The 20,638-nt window shown below is 26.4% G+C and overlaps 3 protein-coding genes across 3 annotated transcripts; 2 read left to right on the forward strand and 1 right to left on the reverse strand.

Annotated features, from left to right (window-relative positions):
* Positions 1-226: 226 nt before the first annotated feature.
* Positions 227-2,209, forward strand: OCT59_027781 (uncharacterized protein; the record flags this gene model as incomplete). Its single annotated transcript, XM_025312825.2, has 2 exons — positions 227-277; positions 442-2,209. The coding sequence occupies 2 exons, from the start codon at positions 227-229 to the stop codon at positions 1,684-1,686; spliced, it is 1,296 nt and encodes a 431-aa protein (XP_025188703.1). The 3' UTR covers positions 1,687-2,209.
* Positions 2,210-2,658: 449 nt separating this feature from the next.
* OCT59_027782 (uncharacterized protein) lies at positions 2,659-4,932 on the forward strand. The gene has a single exon (XM_025312826.2). It carries the CDS (start codon positions 3,072-3,074, stop codon positions 4,770-4,772), a length of 1,701 nt encoding a protein of 566 aa, XP_025188704.2. The 5' UTR covers positions 2,659-3,071; the 3' UTR covers positions 4,773-4,932.
* Positions 4,933-10,912: 5,980 nt separating this feature from the next.
* OCT59_027783 (uncharacterized protein) lies at positions 10,913-19,979 on the reverse strand (the record flags this gene model as incomplete). Its single annotated transcript, XM_025312827.2, has 22 exons — positions 19,271-19,979; positions 18,704-19,179; positions 16,303-18,632; positions 16,092-16,232; positions 15,812-16,026; positions 15,511-15,744; positions 15,316-15,435; positions 15,014-15,232; positions 14,805-14,945; positions 14,593-14,725; positions 14,298-14,466; positions 14,139-14,215; positions 13,962-14,069; positions 13,461-13,892; positions 13,068-13,382; positions 12,742-12,997; positions 12,533-12,657; positions 12,221-12,448; positions 11,871-12,146; positions 11,370-11,780; positions 11,166-11,291; positions 10,913-11,098 (listed from the first exon to the last, which is right to left on the reverse strand). The coding sequence occupies exons 1-22, from the start codon at positions 19,582-19,584 to the stop codon at positions 10,913-10,915; spliced, it is 7,032 nt and encodes a 2,343-aa protein (XP_025188705.2). The 5' UTR covers positions 19,585-19,979.
* Between the last annotated feature and the right edge of the window lie 659 nt (positions 19,980-20,638).

Here is a 20,638-nt window from a genome sequence, read left to right on the forward strand (position 1 = left end):
ATATAAAATTTTTTTAATTAACTTTTTGGTCATTTCATCATTTCATCAAATACTTATATATACTATTTTAAAAGAACAAATTAATTTTTTTTTTTTTTTGATGATGACGAAAGAAAAAAGTATTTTCTCAATCCCTAGGGATACGAGAAAAAGAGTTTCATATTTCGTGTTTTGTGCAATATTTATATGTAGCGTTGCAAATTTCATGTTTGTAATATTACCAAGAATGTTATTTCCTGGTGAATATTTAAAAGTTAATAAAGTTCTTTGCAATGAGGTAAGATATAATAAGTGTATACTTTTTTTAATACATTTTCATATTATGATATACTAATATAATTTTGTTCCATTCCCGCTAAACTTTATTCCCGCTCCCGCTAATCATTATTCCCACTAAATGTTATTCTTATTCCCGCAAAACGTTATTCCCGCCAATTCTAGAATAATAATAATAATAAACCTATCAAACAGAAATTTGATATTGATGAATTTAATCATACAACAAATGTGTACGAACATGATAAAAAGGTTAATGGAAAATATTGTAATGAATCAAAATGTAAATTTTTATTAGCTTATTTTCCACCAAATATGGATACTTCAATATCGGACATTGAATTTTTAACTTACGTGAAATTGGCAGAATCACTTGAAAGAATTATGGTTTTAACCAATGTTAGATCTAAAAAGATTTCAACTTGTCAACCTTTTCCATTCAGTCTTTATTATGATATAAATAAATTACAACAAAATTTTCCTAATGTAAAATTTATTACTCAAGATGAATTTCAAAAATGGTCTTATCAAAGATATGATAAACCTTCAACTTCTCATTATTATATAACTGATGGAGGTGAAGAAAATTCTATTGTTAATATTTCTCCTTATTCAAATTCTTTAAAAAAAGTTTGGTGTCTTGATAAATTTAAATTAAAATTAAATGATACTACACCTTTTAAATTATTAAGATTATCATGGAATAATTGGATTGTAAATGATGATGGATTTGATGGTAGAAATGATTTAAAAAAATTTTTATTAAATAATTTACAAGATAATTCTGATGTATTATTAATTAGACATGATATTAGAGAATCTATATTCTTAAATGAATTACCTCCTCATTTACCTTATTCATCAATTATTGAAGATGCTTCTACAAAAATTATAAATTCTTTAAGACCTTATATAGCTATTCTATGGGATTTTGAAAATACAAAAGATCCTGCTTTACCAATTTGTTCTTCAAGACTTTTATCAAGAGTACAAAAAACTATTGATGTTTCTGATATTGAAAATATATATTTTGTTTCAGATTATCCTTTATATAGATTAAATGATATCATTTCTTTAAATTCCACTCATCCAGTTATTCGTTCAACTCATCGTTTCTCTCATATTCATACTGAAACTATTAAACTTATAACTTCAACAATTCCATATTATACTGCAGATTCTTTGGGTGCTATGAAATCTTTTGAAGATACATTAAAGGATGAACTTGAAGAAAGTAGTATTAGGGATATTATAGATAAATTGGTAAGCATTAAAGCAGACAAGTTTATTGGATTACCTAGATGGCCTTGTAATGATCCCACTGATTCCAAAAGGGCGAAAATTTTTGCTGAATTGAGAGGATATGATAAATCTGATAATAATACTTTTTCTAATATTGCAAGATTTTAAGAAGGGTGGGTACCGTTAAGAAAAATGGTCAACGTTAAGAAAAATGGTCTACGTTAAGAAAAATGTTCAACGTTAAGAAAAATGGTCAACGTTAAGAAAAATGGTCAACGTTAAGAAAAATAGTCTACGTTAAGAAAAAAAAAATCATTTTATTTTTAATTAACTAAAATATTATTTTATGTATAATTTTTTTTTGTTATTTCTTATTTTATTTATATTTTTTCTTTTTTTTTTAGTTTTTTGCATGTGTAAATTTTTTTTAAAAAAAACGAAAAACGAAAAAAATTACAAAGTAATTTTTTTTTTTTTGGATGAATTTTTTGTTATAATATTTATAGTATTTTATAGTATATGTTTTATATATACTTTATTTTTTTTTAATAATGTAAAATATGGTTTAAATATACGATCCTTGATATTAAAAAAAAAAATATCTTGGTATTTTTATTTCTTTTATGAGAAAAAAAAACTTTTCTTGAAAATTTTGAGAATTAAAGAAATCTTTTTTTTTTTTTGACTAATTATATAGATGATCTTCCAAAAAACGTGAGTTTTGTGTGAAGTTGTGTGAGTTGTGTAAAAAACGTGAACTTTGTGATCTTTCTTGGCGTTTACCTCGTTTTTTTTTTTCTTGGCATAATTAAACAAAAAATATCAAAAATGTAAATTTACTGGATGATTAAGTAACACTAACATAAATCCCTCACATCAGATACATCAGATACATCAGATTACATCAAAGGAACTAATCGAAATGATCGAAATGGAATTAATGTAAGATCTCTTTGTTCGATTTAATTTTAATAAAGGTTTTGAAAAACAAACAAAAAAAAAACCAGGGTTTCTATTCAGAAAGATATGCAAGTACAGTAGATGATGATATACGAGATATTATTATTATATTATATTACATACATTATATATGTATATATGTATATGTATAATGAGATTTATATTTTTATTGAAGATTGTTTTGATCTTCATAAAAGAAAGTTTCAAATGTATTATTCTCTTTAGAATTTTCGTATTTTTTTTTAAAAAAAAAATAAATTTTTTTTCCTGTAGTATTTTTCTGTATTTGTACGTATTAAAATTTTTCTTTTTTAATTAAAATTTTAATTTTTTGTTTTTCCCTTTAGGTATCCTTTAAATTATGGATTAGCCTCGTGTCACCAATAATGAAAATCAATGCAAAAAAAGTCCGTTATATATATTTAATATAAAAAGGCCCTTTATGGATTATTTTTGGAATAAATTTTTTTTTTTAAATTTTCTACTTTTTTTTTTTAAAAAAAAAATCACATTTTATTATTAAAACAAATTTTTTTTTTAAAAAAAAAACCAATCATTTTATAAAAAAAACCCAATCATTTTATAAAAAAAAAATGTTTCATGAAAAAATCGATTCACGTGAAAGATTACATTCAAGAAACAGATTTTTATTTAAAACAATCTTTCCAATAATAATATTAACATTATTTTTAACATTTTATACATTTTCAACCGAATTTTTATTTACAATAACTTCATCATCATCATATTCTACTGATAATACTATTGATACCGTTGATATTATTGATAATATTAATACTATTGATACTATTGATACTATTGATACTGTTGATACTATTGATACCGCTGTTACTACCACCACTCCCATCACTTCCGCCACTTCTACTACCACTTCTACTACCACTTCCACAACCACTTCAAACACAACTTCCATCATCATTGATCCCTCAGAAAAATTCTTGACATATTTACCTCATAGTGGATTTCACAATCAACATGGAGCATTAATGAATGCAATAATGTTATCATATATAACAAATCGTACATTAATTATGCCACCTGTATTAATTAATTACGTACCACATTATCATTCATATTATCCTTTATCTAATAATTTAAATGAAATGATTGAAGCCAAAAATTATCGAAAAAATCATTGTTCATCAACAACAATATATGATGAGTATGATGATGATAATAAATATTGTAATGATAAAAAATATTCAAAATATGATAATTTAACAATGATGAATTGGGAAGATATTTTTGATTTAAGTGAAATAAGAAAACATATTAAAATGATTAATCGAGATTATAATTTTTCATTAAATAAATTAAAAAATACTTTAAATATTAAAAATATTAAAAATAATAATAATAAAGATATTTATTTATTTATTGAAAATGAAACTTATGAATATAAATTTTTTGATAATAAGAAATCAAAAGAGGATTTAGAAAATTTTCAAAAAAAATTCTTTATAAAAGATTTTTTAAAAATCAAAAAAAAATTATTACATTTCACTTCATTATTTAGTCATTATAAATTATCATTAGAAAATGATGATAATAAAAAATTTAGAAATTTTATTCATAATAAATTAATTATTAATAATAAGAATATATTAAATATAACTAATAATATTATTAATAAATTAGGTGGTAAAAATAATTATTTTGGTTTACATATTAGATTAGGTGATGGGATTTTTAAAGATTTTGGTAAAAAGAATATAAATTTAATTTTTAATAAATTAATTAAAAAATTAAATTTATTTAATTATGATGGTCATTATAATTATAATAATAATAATAATAATAATAATAATAGCAATAATAATAATAGTAATAATAATAATCATAATAATAATGATGTTAATAATAATCAAAATCAGGATCAAAATCAAATTCAAGATCAAAATCAAAATCAAAGTCAAAATCAAAATCAAAAAAATCATAATAATTTGGATCAATGTTTAAAAAATAATTTACCTATAATTTATATAGCAACAGATTCTAATCAACCAAAAAAAGATTTTTCAAAATTTTATAATAATTTATCATGTATTTTTACTTTATTTGATTTTGAAAAAGATTTAAAAATTTTAAAGAATTTATCAAGTGATTATGATAAAAATATTAATTTATCAAATTTTTATATACCTTTAATAGATTTATTAATAACAGCTCATAGTGGGATTTTTATTGGTACTGAAAATAGTACTTTTTCAAGGATGGCTTATGAAGTAAATAATTTATCTAATGGTAAAGATGCCATGTCAACGGATTGTTAGCTGGTATAACAATTAGCAATTAGTCAATTTAAAAATTAGAATTTAGTAATTAGAAAATTAGAAATTAGAAAAATTAGAATTTAAAAATTTAGTTAACTATATACATAACATATATTTGTAATAATATAATAAATTTATTTGATGTTCATAAAATTTTTTCAATATCTTACTCTCGTTGATTTGATAATTTTTTTTCGAATTTCAAATTTTAAGTGGCCACATTAAAATACATAAATGCAGTAAATGCAGGAGATATTATTTACTTATTTATTGTTTGACGTATACAATACAACAATAAATAAAATAAATGTAAATATGCTGTAAGAGAATTTTAAAATTTTTTTTTTGTCGATCTAGAATAGAATATACACTAAACTATTTCGAAAAAGAAAAAGATGATCTTTTTGATAAGAAAAAAAAAAATGAAATACCTTGGAATACCTGGAAAAAGACGGAATTTCTTATTTATTATTTTAAACTTAATTTAACCCGTTTTTACTTAATAAGTAAGACAATATTTTCCCTATATAAATGTTATATGATTACTTAAAATTCTTTTTAGGACTCCATAATAAGGTAATAAATAAAAAAGAATTCTCAAAAAGAAAATTTAGAAATGAATTCCAAATTAAGAAATTCTATAGATGTAAATTATTGTTTTATTGTGTCTAACCCTTATTATATATATATATTATTATTATTATTTTTAACTAATAACGCCATTGATTCATCTAAAAAAAAATTTTTAATCATTCATTGGTAATTATTTTTTTTATCACAAATATTTTGATAAAATTTTAAAAAGATGTGAAAGATGTGAAAGATGTGAAAGAAAAAAAAAAAATTTTAAAATTTTAAACTTTTTTTTATTTTGTTTCAATAACCTTTCATTAGTCTTCATATTCTTCACACTCTTCACAGTTTCACAGCCTTCACATGTAATGTAAATAACACTTTTTTACTAAATCTTTAATGCATGGGATTTTTAAGGATATGTTTCAAAAGATTTCATGAATACAAAGAAAACAAAGAATTCTTCATCATGATCTTCCGGGTAATGATTCATGCAAGAAATGCGAATCAAAAAAAAAGCGAGAAAGAATTTTTTATTAAAAATAATTATATAAAATATATTAAACAATATTCTTACAAAAGAATAAATATATAAAATATGTTAAACAATATTCTTACAAACTACAAAAAAATAAACAATATTCTTACAAATATAAAATAAAAAGAATTCTTACGAAGAAATAAATATCTAAAATAGAATACATGTACTGTATATTAAACAGAGTTCTATAAATACTTTCGACTTTTTTATTGGAATTGGAAAGGCTTGGAATTGGAGATTCCAAATATTTCAATGCACATCACTGCTATACATAGGTACATGAAAAAATTTAAAATTTAAAATTGTATCCGGGTATCTATGGGCCGTGATATACGATATATAAAATATATTAAACAAAAATTCTTACAAAGATAATTCTCGCAAGCATTATTAATTCTCTCAGTTAATTTTCTTAAAGATAATTCTCTCAATGATAATTCTCTCAAGGAAAAATTCTCCCAGGATCTCTCAATATATATAAATCTATTTTTAGGATAGTTCGAGGATATTACCATATAATTCTTGCATGCAAAGTAACAAAGATAATTCTCACAGGTGATTCTCCCAAAGATAATTCTTAAAAAGGATTTTTCCTCAATAAGTCTCAAAAAAATCCCATTCACAATTTACAAAAGCAAAACAAACTCATAAGGTAAATTTATACCCATAAGGTAAAATTAACCCAAATCGAAGACCAACTTCAACCGATCCTTATGCCCCTATTCCCCAGTCACAAACTTAACTAGTTTAGGGAATTCGTAATCTACTTAAGTTTTCCATTTAGTATGTTTATTATGTCATAATTCAACTTGGGAACGAACTTTATGCCCCAGACCAAAACCCCTATCTGTTAGGGAATTAGTTTGTAGGGTTGAAATATGTTTCAGTTACCATGTTGATTTAGGAAATGGTCGTTGTTTGGATTACAACATATATGTGATCAGATTGGTTATATATTGTTTACATTTATTTATGAGACGCCAAAGTAAGTTAATAAGTTTATGTACATCGTTGAATGCCAGACTAATGTTAATTCGGTATTTATTGATATTTAACTCTAATCATCAAACAATAAGTACAATAAGTACAGCATATCATCACATGTTTCATTTGGGATAAAATATTTTCTACAGCAATTTGAAATATCAGAGTTTGAACAATTGATTTATCACATTATCACTTTACTCATAATATACGTAATACAATATACAGTACACTGGTTAGCTTCGAATAGCTTTCACCGGGTTTTCCAAACATTAATTCGAATGTATCATATGTCATGTAATTGTGTAATTCTATTATTAGGTATTATATAATTGGCGATTCTTTAACGAACAAATTATTTACATGAAAAAGCGAAACGAATTCGAATCATATTCAAACATTTTTCGAATACTAAAATCTCAGTTTCATCTATCAAGGGGGCAAGACGTTTTGGAAGATATTGTTCGTTGATCTAATTTCGAGGTCTTATTTTACGCGGCGTATTATTAGTATCATCATTAAACTTTATTTTATCATTGTACTACTTTCCATTTATTATGTTAAGAACTCATCAGGTATACAACAGTTATACATATATTGCCAGTATCGATCGTTATTGTAGGTTATGCTGGTCCTAAGATGTTGCCGCACGAACGAGCTTCAAGAGGACGCGAGGAATGATGATGACGATGAGGAAGAATAATTGGAAGAGGAAGTATCCATGATAATCTTTTTTTTCATTGAAAGCATTGAAAGCAACAATTATAAGTCCCTAAGTAATATTTTACTTCATCTACATACAGCAATTACAGCATGGTAATTAATATGTAACTTATATCATTGGATATAAGCACGCAGCTTTAAACGGATAATTTTTAGGAATACCAGACTTCCAAATCAAATTATACCATAATATTTAAGGGAAAAATCTTCATAAATATGACAAAAGGGAATTCAAATCTATGGAATGTAATTTTCGTCTATATTAATGAATGATGGTAACTAATTATACATTCAAATGTTATCAACATCTTAATTAATCAAATAACTTATACTTAATATAAAAATTCATACAATTCAGATATAACTAATAAAGAGCGAATTTATAATGCATTTTTTTTACGCGCTACGCATTTTCAATGTGTCATGGGAGTATCGTTTAAGAAAGATTTACAAAAAAAAAATAATATTTTTTTTTCTTTATTTGAAAAGAGGATTTTAAGTAAATAGGTTGATTTAAAATTGTCTTATAGAGTGTATATGATGCGTATACTGCGACTGCGTATATCAGATAAATTTCAATATTAATTAATCTAGTATCCGCAGTATACCGATCATATGATATTTTGATGGTTATGGTTATTTACTAAAATTTTTTATTGTTAACAACAAATTGGCTGTTCCTGTTTAATATTTTAGTAATTGCTAACAACAAAAAACTTTAGTAAATAGTCGGGTCTGGTGAAATTCAGAATGCCAATGTTACATCTCGATTAACAAAATCAAGAAACAACTTGTACAAAAAAAATGTCGACATATTCCAGAATACAAAATTTCGGTATTATATATTAATTTGAAATAAAGTGCGTATCAAAATAGACAAAGTATCGGAATTTGGATTTTGTGGTTCGCGATCGAGATCTTAAACATGTGTCAATCAGAATTTACAGTAGTTGTTTTATATAATGTCAGGATTCTGTATTTCGTAATTTAGGACAGTTCCCGATATGAAAAAGCTTGATTTTTTTGATGTTGAGAAAGGCGCAATAGATAGATGATGAAGGAATGAGCATTCATAGTTAATTTCTTTCATATTTCGAAGAAAGTAAAAATATAAATTTTATAAACTTTTCAATGATTTCGCAGATTATTGATTTGTGTAACAAGAACTTTTTGATATAACCGAAGAGTAATAATTATATGTGTGAGGTAATAGTACCGATTACCGAATGGTTTAGTATGGTATAAATATGGATTTAGGATTTGAGGTGTCGACTCAATTGAATTTTTGTAATTGATTTGAAGATCGAAAAAAAATAAAGTTGATTTTTATTCTTGTAATTTGAATATGTAATATTTTTTTGGCATTTTTTTTTTTACGTGTTTCCGGGTATATTGAAGCGTTTAGCCTTATTTACATAGAATAGATTTCTTAATCTTTCTCCATAGATTTTTTCAGAATTGCAAATAAAAGAACAAGTATAATCTTCCTGCAGTATAATAAATTTTAATAATAGTTTTTATTTAATAAAAAAATTTGGTTATATTAATAAAATTCATTAATTATAAGGATTATTACCAAAATATCAATTCTGTGCTCGATATAATTAAAATTATTTCAAAAAAAAAAACTTGAATGTCTTAAAACATGCCAGCCAACAGTTCATCTTTTACACTTCATACCAATATACAAAACCTGATTTCAAGTCAGATGATCTTTCATCGCTAGACCACTATCACATAAAAACATGTAGAATCAGGTATTTGAAATACTAGAGCATAAGGAAAGAGTATAAAACATATGTTATAACTTATGATTTATTAATAAATTGGTTAACAAACCCTAATTAAAAAACAATAAAAACTATTAAAACCAATTACCCAAACTAGCTAAAGAATGGCTTGATTTAATGAAAAATCCAAAATAAAAATTTAGCGATTCTGAACAATTGACACAGCAAATGAGTATATCATTAGAGAAGCAGGAGCTGAAAAGTTCAATAAAAGCAATAAAATAAAAGCGAAGTATTTATTTTTTACTTACACACATGCTATCTTAATGTAGATGAATTTAGGGAAACATTAAAAATGAATCTAAGTACGAGTTTATTCATAGAATCATCACAAACAGGTGAGAAAATTTTGGAAGGTTCTGTTTTACTTGCATCTTTCTTTGTAAAATTATCATGGCTATCTACTGTAATCCAACCGGATTACAAAAAAATGTAAAATTTTGGTGATAGTGGGCTTGTTAAAGAGTAGTCTTTTAGTGATAACCCATCAATTAATGAACGTATAAGAAAAAATTTAATAATCCGCAGTAGAAATATCATTTATCACAGGCAATACCAAGGTCCATTTGGATGCTACTCATTTTTTGTAAAAAGTCGGATTTATTGGTACAAGCTGGATTGTTTTTCGTTCAAGTTTCTTCACCTATATGTAAGATAGCAGTATAGATGAAACCTAAATTATAGCTCTTGCAAAAAATATTCAAGTTTCGATGCTTATTATGTAATGATCTCAATCCATATGACGTAATGAAAGAATTTATCATGGTTATAACCATCTTTATCATTATTAAATGTCAGTAGAAATGAGATGCTTACGTTATTAACATTTTGTATATAATGAACTCGACTATTACCACGTTCTGGTTTTTGTAATTCTTCGGTATCATTTTCATAGAATAATTCGAGCAATTTTATTACTTTTTTACCATCTCGAAAATCTTTATCTATTGCAATTGATTTCTGGAATCTTTTTTTCGCCTTATTAAAGGGAATAATGAGTGAGATTGAAACTTCTCTCTTTCAATAGAAGCGGACGATTACAGACGATACTTCGCCATCTAGAGATATTGTTTATTTTCCTTTTATTGTTTAACGAGAAAGAAGTACCTCTACAATCAAACAAATGAGATTCAGAAACGTGAATATTAATGCTCTATTAATCATAAGGGATTATACTCAGATTTTCTAGAAATCACGTGATAAATACATCAAGGAAACTGAGTCGTACAATGTTAAAAATCTCCTTACTTTTGCCGCACGACGGACTGTATAAAAAGGATAAATTTGTGAATGTTTATGTTCACTACGATTTTTAATCACTTGCCAAACAGTACATTTACTAAAATAATTTATATGACAAAAAAATTATTAATATAAAAAAAATATTTTTTCACACATTTGATTAGACGATATATAGTAAGTTTTGACTACATATATTTTTAAATGAGTAGCATAGGATTTTTTTTTTAATACTTTTATTAATTAAGTTAATAAAATTATATAATTACGTAAATAATTAATTATTATTATTAATAATACGGAAATAATCTACCACCAACATTGCTACTATTTATCTCGAAATACAATCTCATAGCCTCTCTCATTTCCACAAATAATTGAGTAATTAACATATCCTGTTGCATCTTTAATGGTGGATCATCAAACATCGATCTTGCTTGTCTTATCTTATGATGGAATTCTGTTACTTCTTCATTCTGTATGAAAAATAATGAAAAATCGTTTTAATAAATAGATAATTGAAATTTTTTTTTATATGCTTACCTTATTAATAAGACTATCCAAAAGTGTACACCATTCCTGAGAATACAACATAACAATATCACTTCCAATTAAATGTAGAAATGTTATCAAGTCCATAAACATTTCCCAATAAGGAACTCCATTAGGCTGAAAAAACACAAAAAAATAATGAAATCTTATTTGAATAATAATAATAATAATAAATGCTTATTTATATTTCCTTACCAAAACATCTTTATCTTCAGTAACGCTAATTAATTGTTTCCTAATACTAGGCCAAATAGAATTCCAAAATCTTCTTTCAGCCATAGTTAAATTGTTAGCTAATCTTTGATGCAATTTAGGTGCTTCGCTAATTTTATTTTCTTGTAGTTTCGAAGTTTGTAAGCAAAGCACTGTCCAAATTTTTACTAAAACAAATGATTGATAAGCTAATTCCCCTGAATGTGTATAAAGATAATTCACATCTCCTGCTATTACTTCATTAAATGGTTGTTTAAGTGCAAGTGATAATAAATCTGTAATGTTATCTTGAAAATCAAATATTGTTGTAACTAATCCTGTTGATGAATCTGCTTTTAAAATCCCTAATAATATCCAATTTAATAATCGTATTGTGCGTCTAGAATCTGTCGACTATAGTAAAAAAAAAAAATAAATATTAAAGTTCAAATTGTTTAAAATATTTTTATTTTTTTTTTTTAAAAAAAAATAATAATTTAATACCTTTTGCCATAAAAATATCTTTGTCAATAGATCATATTTTTCACTACACATAGCAACAGCTAATTGACTTGCACATACTCCGATTTTAAAATCTTTTTTCGAGTACTGTTTCGTTATAGGAGGATTTTCCAAAAAATTTGTGCAATCCTCAAATAGATATTCCGATACATTTGAAAAAAAAGGCCTTCGTTGTTGACTTGACGAATTAACTTTAATTCTTTGTTCAATGCTTCTAAACCATGGATACGTTGATGGTTGCATGTCCCATAATACAAGCTATAAAAAAAATTATTTATATAATATTTAAAAAAAATATATATATATATAGTATTATGTGCCCTTTTAAATACCTGTAATAATATTATCAATGTATCTCTATTCAATCTATTCCTTGCTCCTCTATAAAATATTTTTATTTCTTCAAGTATTACTTCACCAAAAGCATTACTTTGATCAGATGGTGAAACTACTTCACTTATTGCACTATAAGCTGCCAATAATTTTACAAATGATTCTATAGTAGGTCCACATTTATTAATTACATGTTTCAGGAAATTCCTTACAGGGTGAATCAAATGCTATTTGAAAATACAAATAAGGTAAAATTGAAAATATCTTTTTTTTAAAAGATAAGTAAATAAATAAATAAATAAAACAAATACCTTCGCATGAAGCGGATTGTTCTTTAATATAATGGAAATCATATTAAGTATAGGATTAACATCCCAATCGACACTTTTCCATTCAGTCGTATATTTACTCAACTTTATTAAAAATGATCCTAAATCTAAAAAATAAATAAAAGAAAATAAATTATTTTTTTGAAAATTTATTTACTTATTTATTAATTTATTTTTAATTATCCGCTTACCTATCATTAATTGTTCACTATATGGTTTTGAGTAAACTAATTCCACATATTTATTCAAGTTATGTAATACAGTAGATACAATTTTACGATTTGTGAACTTAAATAATTGATTTATAACATCTCTTATTGGTTCAACACAAAGATAAGTCGGTTCAATATTTTCATCATGTGTTGGAATAACTTCATCTCTTATTATATCACGTAATACTCTAAACATGTCTAGTTCAGTATTTGTTTCATCCGCAACTGTTTGATTCTTAGAAATAAAATTCAAATTAAAAAAATTTTTTTTTTTAAACACTATCATTATCATAATAATTGAATACCTTAAAAATTAGAACAAACAACCCATTCCTTGCAAAACTTATGAACGCTGTTCGTAAAAATATTTTTGCGCTCATAACCAAAGAACTTGATGAATCATTTCTTAGCTTTGTCAATAATTTTCCCAACGTAATAATATATTTTCCCAAAATATTGACCGTTAACATAGGTGCTCTTTTTAATAATGTGGTAGAAACTTCTATGATAAGTTGTTTATTTTCTTCTGTTACATCTTTGGATAATAATTCAGAAGCTTTTCTCATAGCGTTTACCAAGTTTTCTTCTAATTGTCTATTGCGTTTATCCTCAATCTTATGCTATAATAAAAAAAATATTATTAAAACTTAAGAGTATAATTATCAAAAATACAAATTGCTAAATCACAAATATTTTACCTTATAAACAATCATAAGTAGTAACTCAATCCAATTCTTAAGCATAAGATGGCTTAGAGTTGACATGTCTACCGAAGAATTAAATAATGCTAATACGACATCTACAAAAACACCACCTGCTAATTCTTCTTCCTGTTCCGCTGCTAATCTTGTATCTTCTAAAATATTGTTTGATGACTTTAAGTAAATCGGCGTATCCAGTACTCTTTTAAGATTTCCCAAACATGATGTAATAATCATATTTTGTGCAAAATCATCAGGTATATATTCAAAATCTCCGATTGATACATTTGACTTTCCATTAACCATTTCCAATTTAGAATTTTTAAATCCTAAATGAATTAACACCAAATGCTTTAATTTAATGATTTGATCTTGAGTTACTTCAATACCATTTGCTAACATTTGCAGTGCAAGTGTTAACACTATAACCTAAAAAAAAATTAACAAATAATAAATAAATCTAATAATTTATCTGAATAACTAATGCATATTAATTACCCTCAGATTTTGCGATTCTGCAACTCTTTGTCCTGGAGTAGAATTTCCACCGTCCTGAATTTGTTTCAACCCAATTACCAAAATACTATCTGGTCTCATATAGCTTTCCTAAGTAATAATAAATAGTATTAATTACATTAATTATGAATTTTTAAAACAATAGTTAAATTTTCATACCAAAATATCGGAAGTGGAAACTTGTTCATTCTCATCATTTTGAGTTAAAGCATCTAATAGTGTATTCCACTCAATAACTTTAGTAAGTAAAAAAAAGTTTCAGGTAAATATTATCGTAAAAAACAATTCATTGGAACAAATTCATGAATGACTTCGAACCTTCCCAATCTGGAAATTTTGCATTCAATTTAATCATTAATTTACACAATAGCGTTTTTTCACGAACATTTGCAGTTTTGAAATATCCTTCCCAGCATTTAAAAGCTAAACGCACGTGCTGTGGCTGCATTGATCTTATATAAGTAATAGCTTTTGTTCTAACAAATTCCTACAAATGAGAAATGAGAACAAAAAAAAAACATTTTATTTATTTAATTAACTATTTATTTTTTTTTTAAAAAAAAAAATGGAATTTTAAAATTCACGTATATTAAACAAAAAAAAAGGAACCTACCTCTTCGTCCCATAAACATCCGACTAAATAGCTAAATATTGGTCCTAGATAGGCAAAAACTCCACTTACTTGTATATCATGTTTTTCATCCAACTTAGAGAATAATCCATACAAGTTATCAAGACCATCAAATCTTTAAATTAAAATTTTAAAATTAACTAAAATAATAGTATTTCAAAATATATATAATATAATTTTAATAAAACTGTTACCTAACTTCCCAATCAGAATGTTCAAATACTTTACTGACTGAAGCAAGAAAGAACCTTGAATCTGCCCAAACAATTTTCATCAATAATTGCAAAGTTATATCTGATGATGTATCATGTAAGGGAGATAATTCCTTCCATACACTATATCAACATTTTATAAAATTAATAAACTTCAATATTAATTGTACTTTACTAATATACATATTTACCTTGGAAGAAGTTCAGGAATACAACTATTGACAAATTCATTCTTATTGAAAATTAGACCTGCAGATGTGATAAATTTCCAAAATCCTTTTACTATGTCTCCACGAACTTCTAGTTTATCAAATTTAGCATACATCAACAAGCATTGAATTAAAGGGTCATCAGCAGTAAGATTAGAGCCTTGAGTCGAGTCTTTAAAATTAGACAATCTTTTTGGGTGGCTATTAATCAATGGACATCAATGAACATTAAGTTTCGATCAAGCTAGGAAATATAAAACTAAAAAAAAATATTTGAAATCCACCTTAAATTAATTGGCTTTTCAGGTAATGAATCAAATATTCCAACATTATATATCATTTCCAATGGGCAATTATAAGAGTATAAAGCCAATACAATTGTAACTTTGACAAAGGATCTTGCACTTTAAATTTAGTAAATAATGTAAATAAATGCGAATGACATATACAAAAATGTGAAAAATCATAAATATTTAAACCTTGCAATTTCTGCACCATATCCTCCTTCGTTTATCTTTTTGATCATTTCAAAAGCCGCTTCATTGACATCTGATATAATGCTTTGGATGTTACTTCGCACGAGTAGATGTCCAAGACCAATCATAACTTGATACCACATAACCTCCATAAATGTAGTGTATTGTTCGATTGATGGTGAAAGGTTGGCTAAAAGTGGAAGGAAATCGGAAAATATTGAACCTGGAAGACCAATACTACAAAAAAAAAATTTATCAATTAGAATTAAATCGGATAAATGGATAAAGGATAAATAATACTTACCCAGTACGAACCATCACTTCCATCCACTGTAATGCTCGAGTTAATTCAACAGCATCTCCTTCTTTGAAAAGCTGTGTAACTAAGGAAATTGGATCTGTAACATCGCTGTTATTATTCTCAGTCGACAACAATATTTGATCTGTAGTGCTATATCGATAAGTTGATGATTTTGATGCATTAAATATTTTATATAAGGTTTTCAATTCCACAAAAATCTAAAATATAAAACAATTTGTTAGAAATCACTATAGTAAATGAAAAAGAAAAAAGAATATCATACATTAGATTGATGCTTCATGATATGATAAACATCATCTAACCATCGTGCAATCATATCTTTAAAGGCAGAGAAAAGTAAACCTGCGTGCCATAATCTAATCATACACTTTAATATACGATCATGGCTCTGAAATTCAGTTTCCTATAAATTATATAATATGATTCAATAAGATGGGAAGATCATTTTATAGCAGTAATTCTTTTATACATACCGTTATTACATCCTGCTCACTTTTATTTTCATACAACATTTCTATTTGATCGAAAACTATGTCACAAAACAATCCTTGATTCATATCATGAATTGCAGACATCCAATTTATTATATATTTTTCTTTCAACATTTTACGACAAACAATATAAGCACCACCTCCAGCAACACTTGGCATCGCCGATGGTTGTCTTTGATTTGCTCCATTTCTTTTATTCTCCATCTCATCACGAACTCCAGGAAGTTTGAGCTGAGATGGAGTATACTCACGAGCAATTATAAGTAATTTATCATCTTCACTGCATACCCATTCAATCACAGCATAGATTAATCTCTCCAATATGTATCTTGATAGAAAAGAATCTGGCCAACAACGTTTCGTCATCAATAATAATCCACATTCGTTTATGGAAATGTTAATATCAGATAAACATGCAGTAATTGCAGTTATTAAAGACTCTACGGTTGGAGAACATTCAATTGCAAATGGTAATGGAAAAGTGCAATCATGATCCAAAATTTCCCCTACGGATTCGTCACAAAATAATATGGGATGACCATCAATTCGTTCTAAAAATCCATAGTTAGCCATTTGTTGTAATAAGATCTTTGAAGTATAAGAATTATGAAATCCAAGGTTTTTTTGCAACCACTTCATCATTTCCTTTATAGTTAAAATCCCGGCAGGATTGTTAGAATCATCTGGAGAAGGTATTGTTAACGTAGCTGCAGTATAAACACTTAAATGACTATCTATAAATCCTGGTTCTGAATCATACGAAGTTTTAATAATGGATGCTAAATGTGCAAGATAATCTTCACAAGAAATTATCCATAAAGGAGGTTCTTTACTAATACCTTCCCAATATTCATTTGTTATTACTGATAATGGCAATTTTCTTCCCTCAAGGTATGATTGGTAAAGTTCCGAATACTCTTGTAATTCAAATTTATCGAATTGCTTTGATCGTGGAAAAAGAGGATTATGATATTTTTGTTTTATAATCAAACATCCTGCTATAATTCCATTATTTAATATATTTTCTTGCATTTGTAATGTTGTCATCATTATGGATAATTCTTCAAAACTATAAGAGGAAATACTTTCTTCAGGTACCAAGATATTTTCGTAATAAGTTTTAAAACTAAGTCGAAGCATTTCATGCTCAATCAATGCATCACCTTCACTCATGGATGGAGAATGGCAAGCAAATTGTACTTCCGATTCGTTTGATTTCATGCATCGAGAATGTATAAACTTATTACAAGATCCACATCGATAGCCTTGATGCATCACGCCCCATAAAGGCATGCGACACACCATACATAATACTAAAGTAAAAAGGTTCACAAGGCGAAAAGAGTGTCCAGAAACAGTCTTTGAAATAATGGCAGTTTTATAATCAATGTTTTTCAAAGAATCATTACAAATAACCTCTCTTTGACCGTAAGTTATATCACAATATCTTGGAGTTGACAATTTATACAATTTGTGTTCTCCTGATTCCACTGAATACTCTGTCAAAAATTCTCCATCAGCTAAATTATAACATGTAAAATGAACATTTAGCTTACAACCACCACACCGTAAACCAAAACCAGATATTGGCTTAAAACATTGAACACACGCATTTGGATGTTCAGTAGGTATAAATTGACCATGCATATCTACTATAGAAGCATGTTTTGTAACAGTAAGGGAAGCGTGTTTATTTTCTTTACCGTTTCGAGTGTCAAGGAAAATGTGCGGCAAAAACTGGTGGAGATGAACATCTTTTATAACAGACATTGAAGCTCTCTTTGAATTTTTTATTGATGTATCATTTTGTTTCTCCTTAACCGACAAATCATGCATATATCCCACGTTTGGCAGTGCTTCTCCAACTGAAGGATGCCCTGTACTATTTCTCCAAAAATAAAATAGAATGTTTACAGCCCGATTACGACTCATTGTATCACCATGTGCCATGATTTCTATAACATCATTATAGAGGTCTGGTTTACATAGAATCATAATTCCAATAGTCCGATGCATCTGATATAATGTATCCAAAGGAGAATCCTCAACTGAAATAAATTGTATAATCGAATACAATAAAGGAGTAAACATTGAATCAACATAATAAGCATCAATGTCAAGATCTCCAGTATATGAAATAGAAAGTCTCCTTGATAACTTTCTAGCCGCGCTTTGTCTACGATTAAAACTATATTCATCATCTGATCTATCAACATTAGAATTAGGTAAATGTTCTGAATCTGGTAAATTACCGGGTGGTATTGGATCTTCTGAGTTTATGGTTATGTTTATGTATGATGAATTTTCAAATTCTACAAGAATAAATAATTTTAATATGAGTAAATATTGAATAAAATTCAGTTCTAGATTCGTTAAAACCTGCCATTCGTAGTGATCTTTCCATTGGACTTCCCACGACGCAAAGATGAGGCGACAATTATATCATCACTCGTATCACTTTGACAAGCAATCAATTGTGGAATTAAGGAATCAGCATAAAATATCAATAGCTTCGCACGTAAAACATCATTAAAAATATTAAATCCTGGCATCATTGCCATCCCCAATTCATACAACCAACCCGGCGAATATGGATTTTGATTAACCAGTAAATGAGCGACATCAAGTACTATTGATTGTAATGCATTAGGTGGGCGAGATGGTCTTGGAGTAATAACTTTATATCGACAATCATTTTGAACAATATCGTATAAAACTTCTAAAATGCGTTCTAGTATGCCAGAACTTTTGTTTCGGTTTGATAAATCGCGTTTAGATCGTGATGGCGATGGCGAACGAGATCGATTTGGTGAAGGGTCTCGTGAAGTATAGGGAGACTCAGGTGGCGTGGCAGACATTCTAATAATATTAAATTTTAATCTAATAAATAATCACAATCACGCAACTATTACATCAAAGATAAAAATGCATCACATCAAAAAAGGATTACCTATCTCCAAAGTAAATTCCATTCATCGAACAAACTATCAATACATCTCTAAGTTGACTTAATAAATCGCAAGTATCATCGGTATTAAAAAAATTTTGCAGATTTGGATTTGTATTAACTTCATGAAATGAATCAGCTTGATTAACCATATTTTGAAAAGGAGAAGGAGGTTTTTTCCTTTTTTTTAGGTCATTTAATATTTGGCTTACAAGTTTACGAGTCTGAACTACCTTAGGGAGCAATATATTTCCACCTTTCTTTGGAGCTTTAGGTAAGCTTACTGGACGTGAACGGCCATTACTGTTACTCTCCATTACTTACAGAACGTGAATCTTGAAGAAACTTTTTTAAAATATGAAAAAATTGAAAATGGAAAAACTTATAAATTATAATATTTTATAATTTAATTAATTAAATATAAAATATAATTATAATAAATTATTAATTCAACTTTTTACGTAGAATTGTAGAATTGCGAGTTCTCGTCAAAAAAAAAAAATCCATTCGGAATTTATGTAAACTCCCTCTAAAAAAAACATTTACACGTGTGTAGTGTGTATTAAGAGTATTTTCTAATCTCGGTTAGCACTTTTGGAGATCCTTAGTACAAAAAAATGTAATCAAACTTTAATTATTTTCCGACTTTAAAATTTGTAATTGAGATTATTTGCTAACGTGGCATTCGAATCATATTAATTTTTAATTTATTATTATAATTAAATAAAGCGAAAAATTTTATTTGAAAAATGTATTACAGAAATTTTATAATAATTATTAAGGTAAATATAATTACAAAGAATTTCAGTTCGAGAATTATAAACAATCACTACTGAAATATTTATATAATTAAAAATAAACATTGCTAATTTAATTTAGAATCAATTATGGATATCTGTTATAAATCCTATTTGTTACTAATAAATAGAATTATTAACAAATATCTAACATATTTATGTTTATATTGTCTCAGATATTTCAGATCATTTGCATTTACTTTCATAAAATAAAATGCCATGATCATTAAAATAGCCAACGGCTTTATTAATGCCACCACCATCCCGCAAATTAAATGTGCAATATACAAATATATCATATTACAAAATAAAAAAAGGAAAATGCAAATGCAAGTGCAAAAAAAAAATACAATTATTTATTTCCATCCATCATAGGATACCACTATCTCGCAATGCATTCTGCAAAATTGTCTCTTTTACGGCCGCAAAAACAAGTCTAAAAAAAGTGTAAAGAAATTTAATATATAATTTAACTATTAGAGGGAGAAAACAAAAAAAAACCATTATAACTAACCGTATCTTTAAATAATAAAATTAGTAGAATTTATAAAAAAAAACTTTAGTATCATAAAAT

The sequence above is a fragment of the Rhizophagus irregularis genome, chromosome 7 (genome assembly GCF_026210795.1).
Source record: "Rhizophagus irregularis chromosome 7, complete sequence".
Lineage (NCBI taxonomy): Eukaryota > Fungi > Glomeromycota > Glomeromycetes > Glomerales > Glomeraceae > Rhizophagus > Rhizophagus irregularis.

Coding starts and splice junctions, on each gene's coding strand:
- OCT59_027782 (XM_025312826.2), top strand. CDS start 3,072: ATGTTTCATGAAAAAATCGATTCACGTGAAAGATTACATTCAAGAAAC.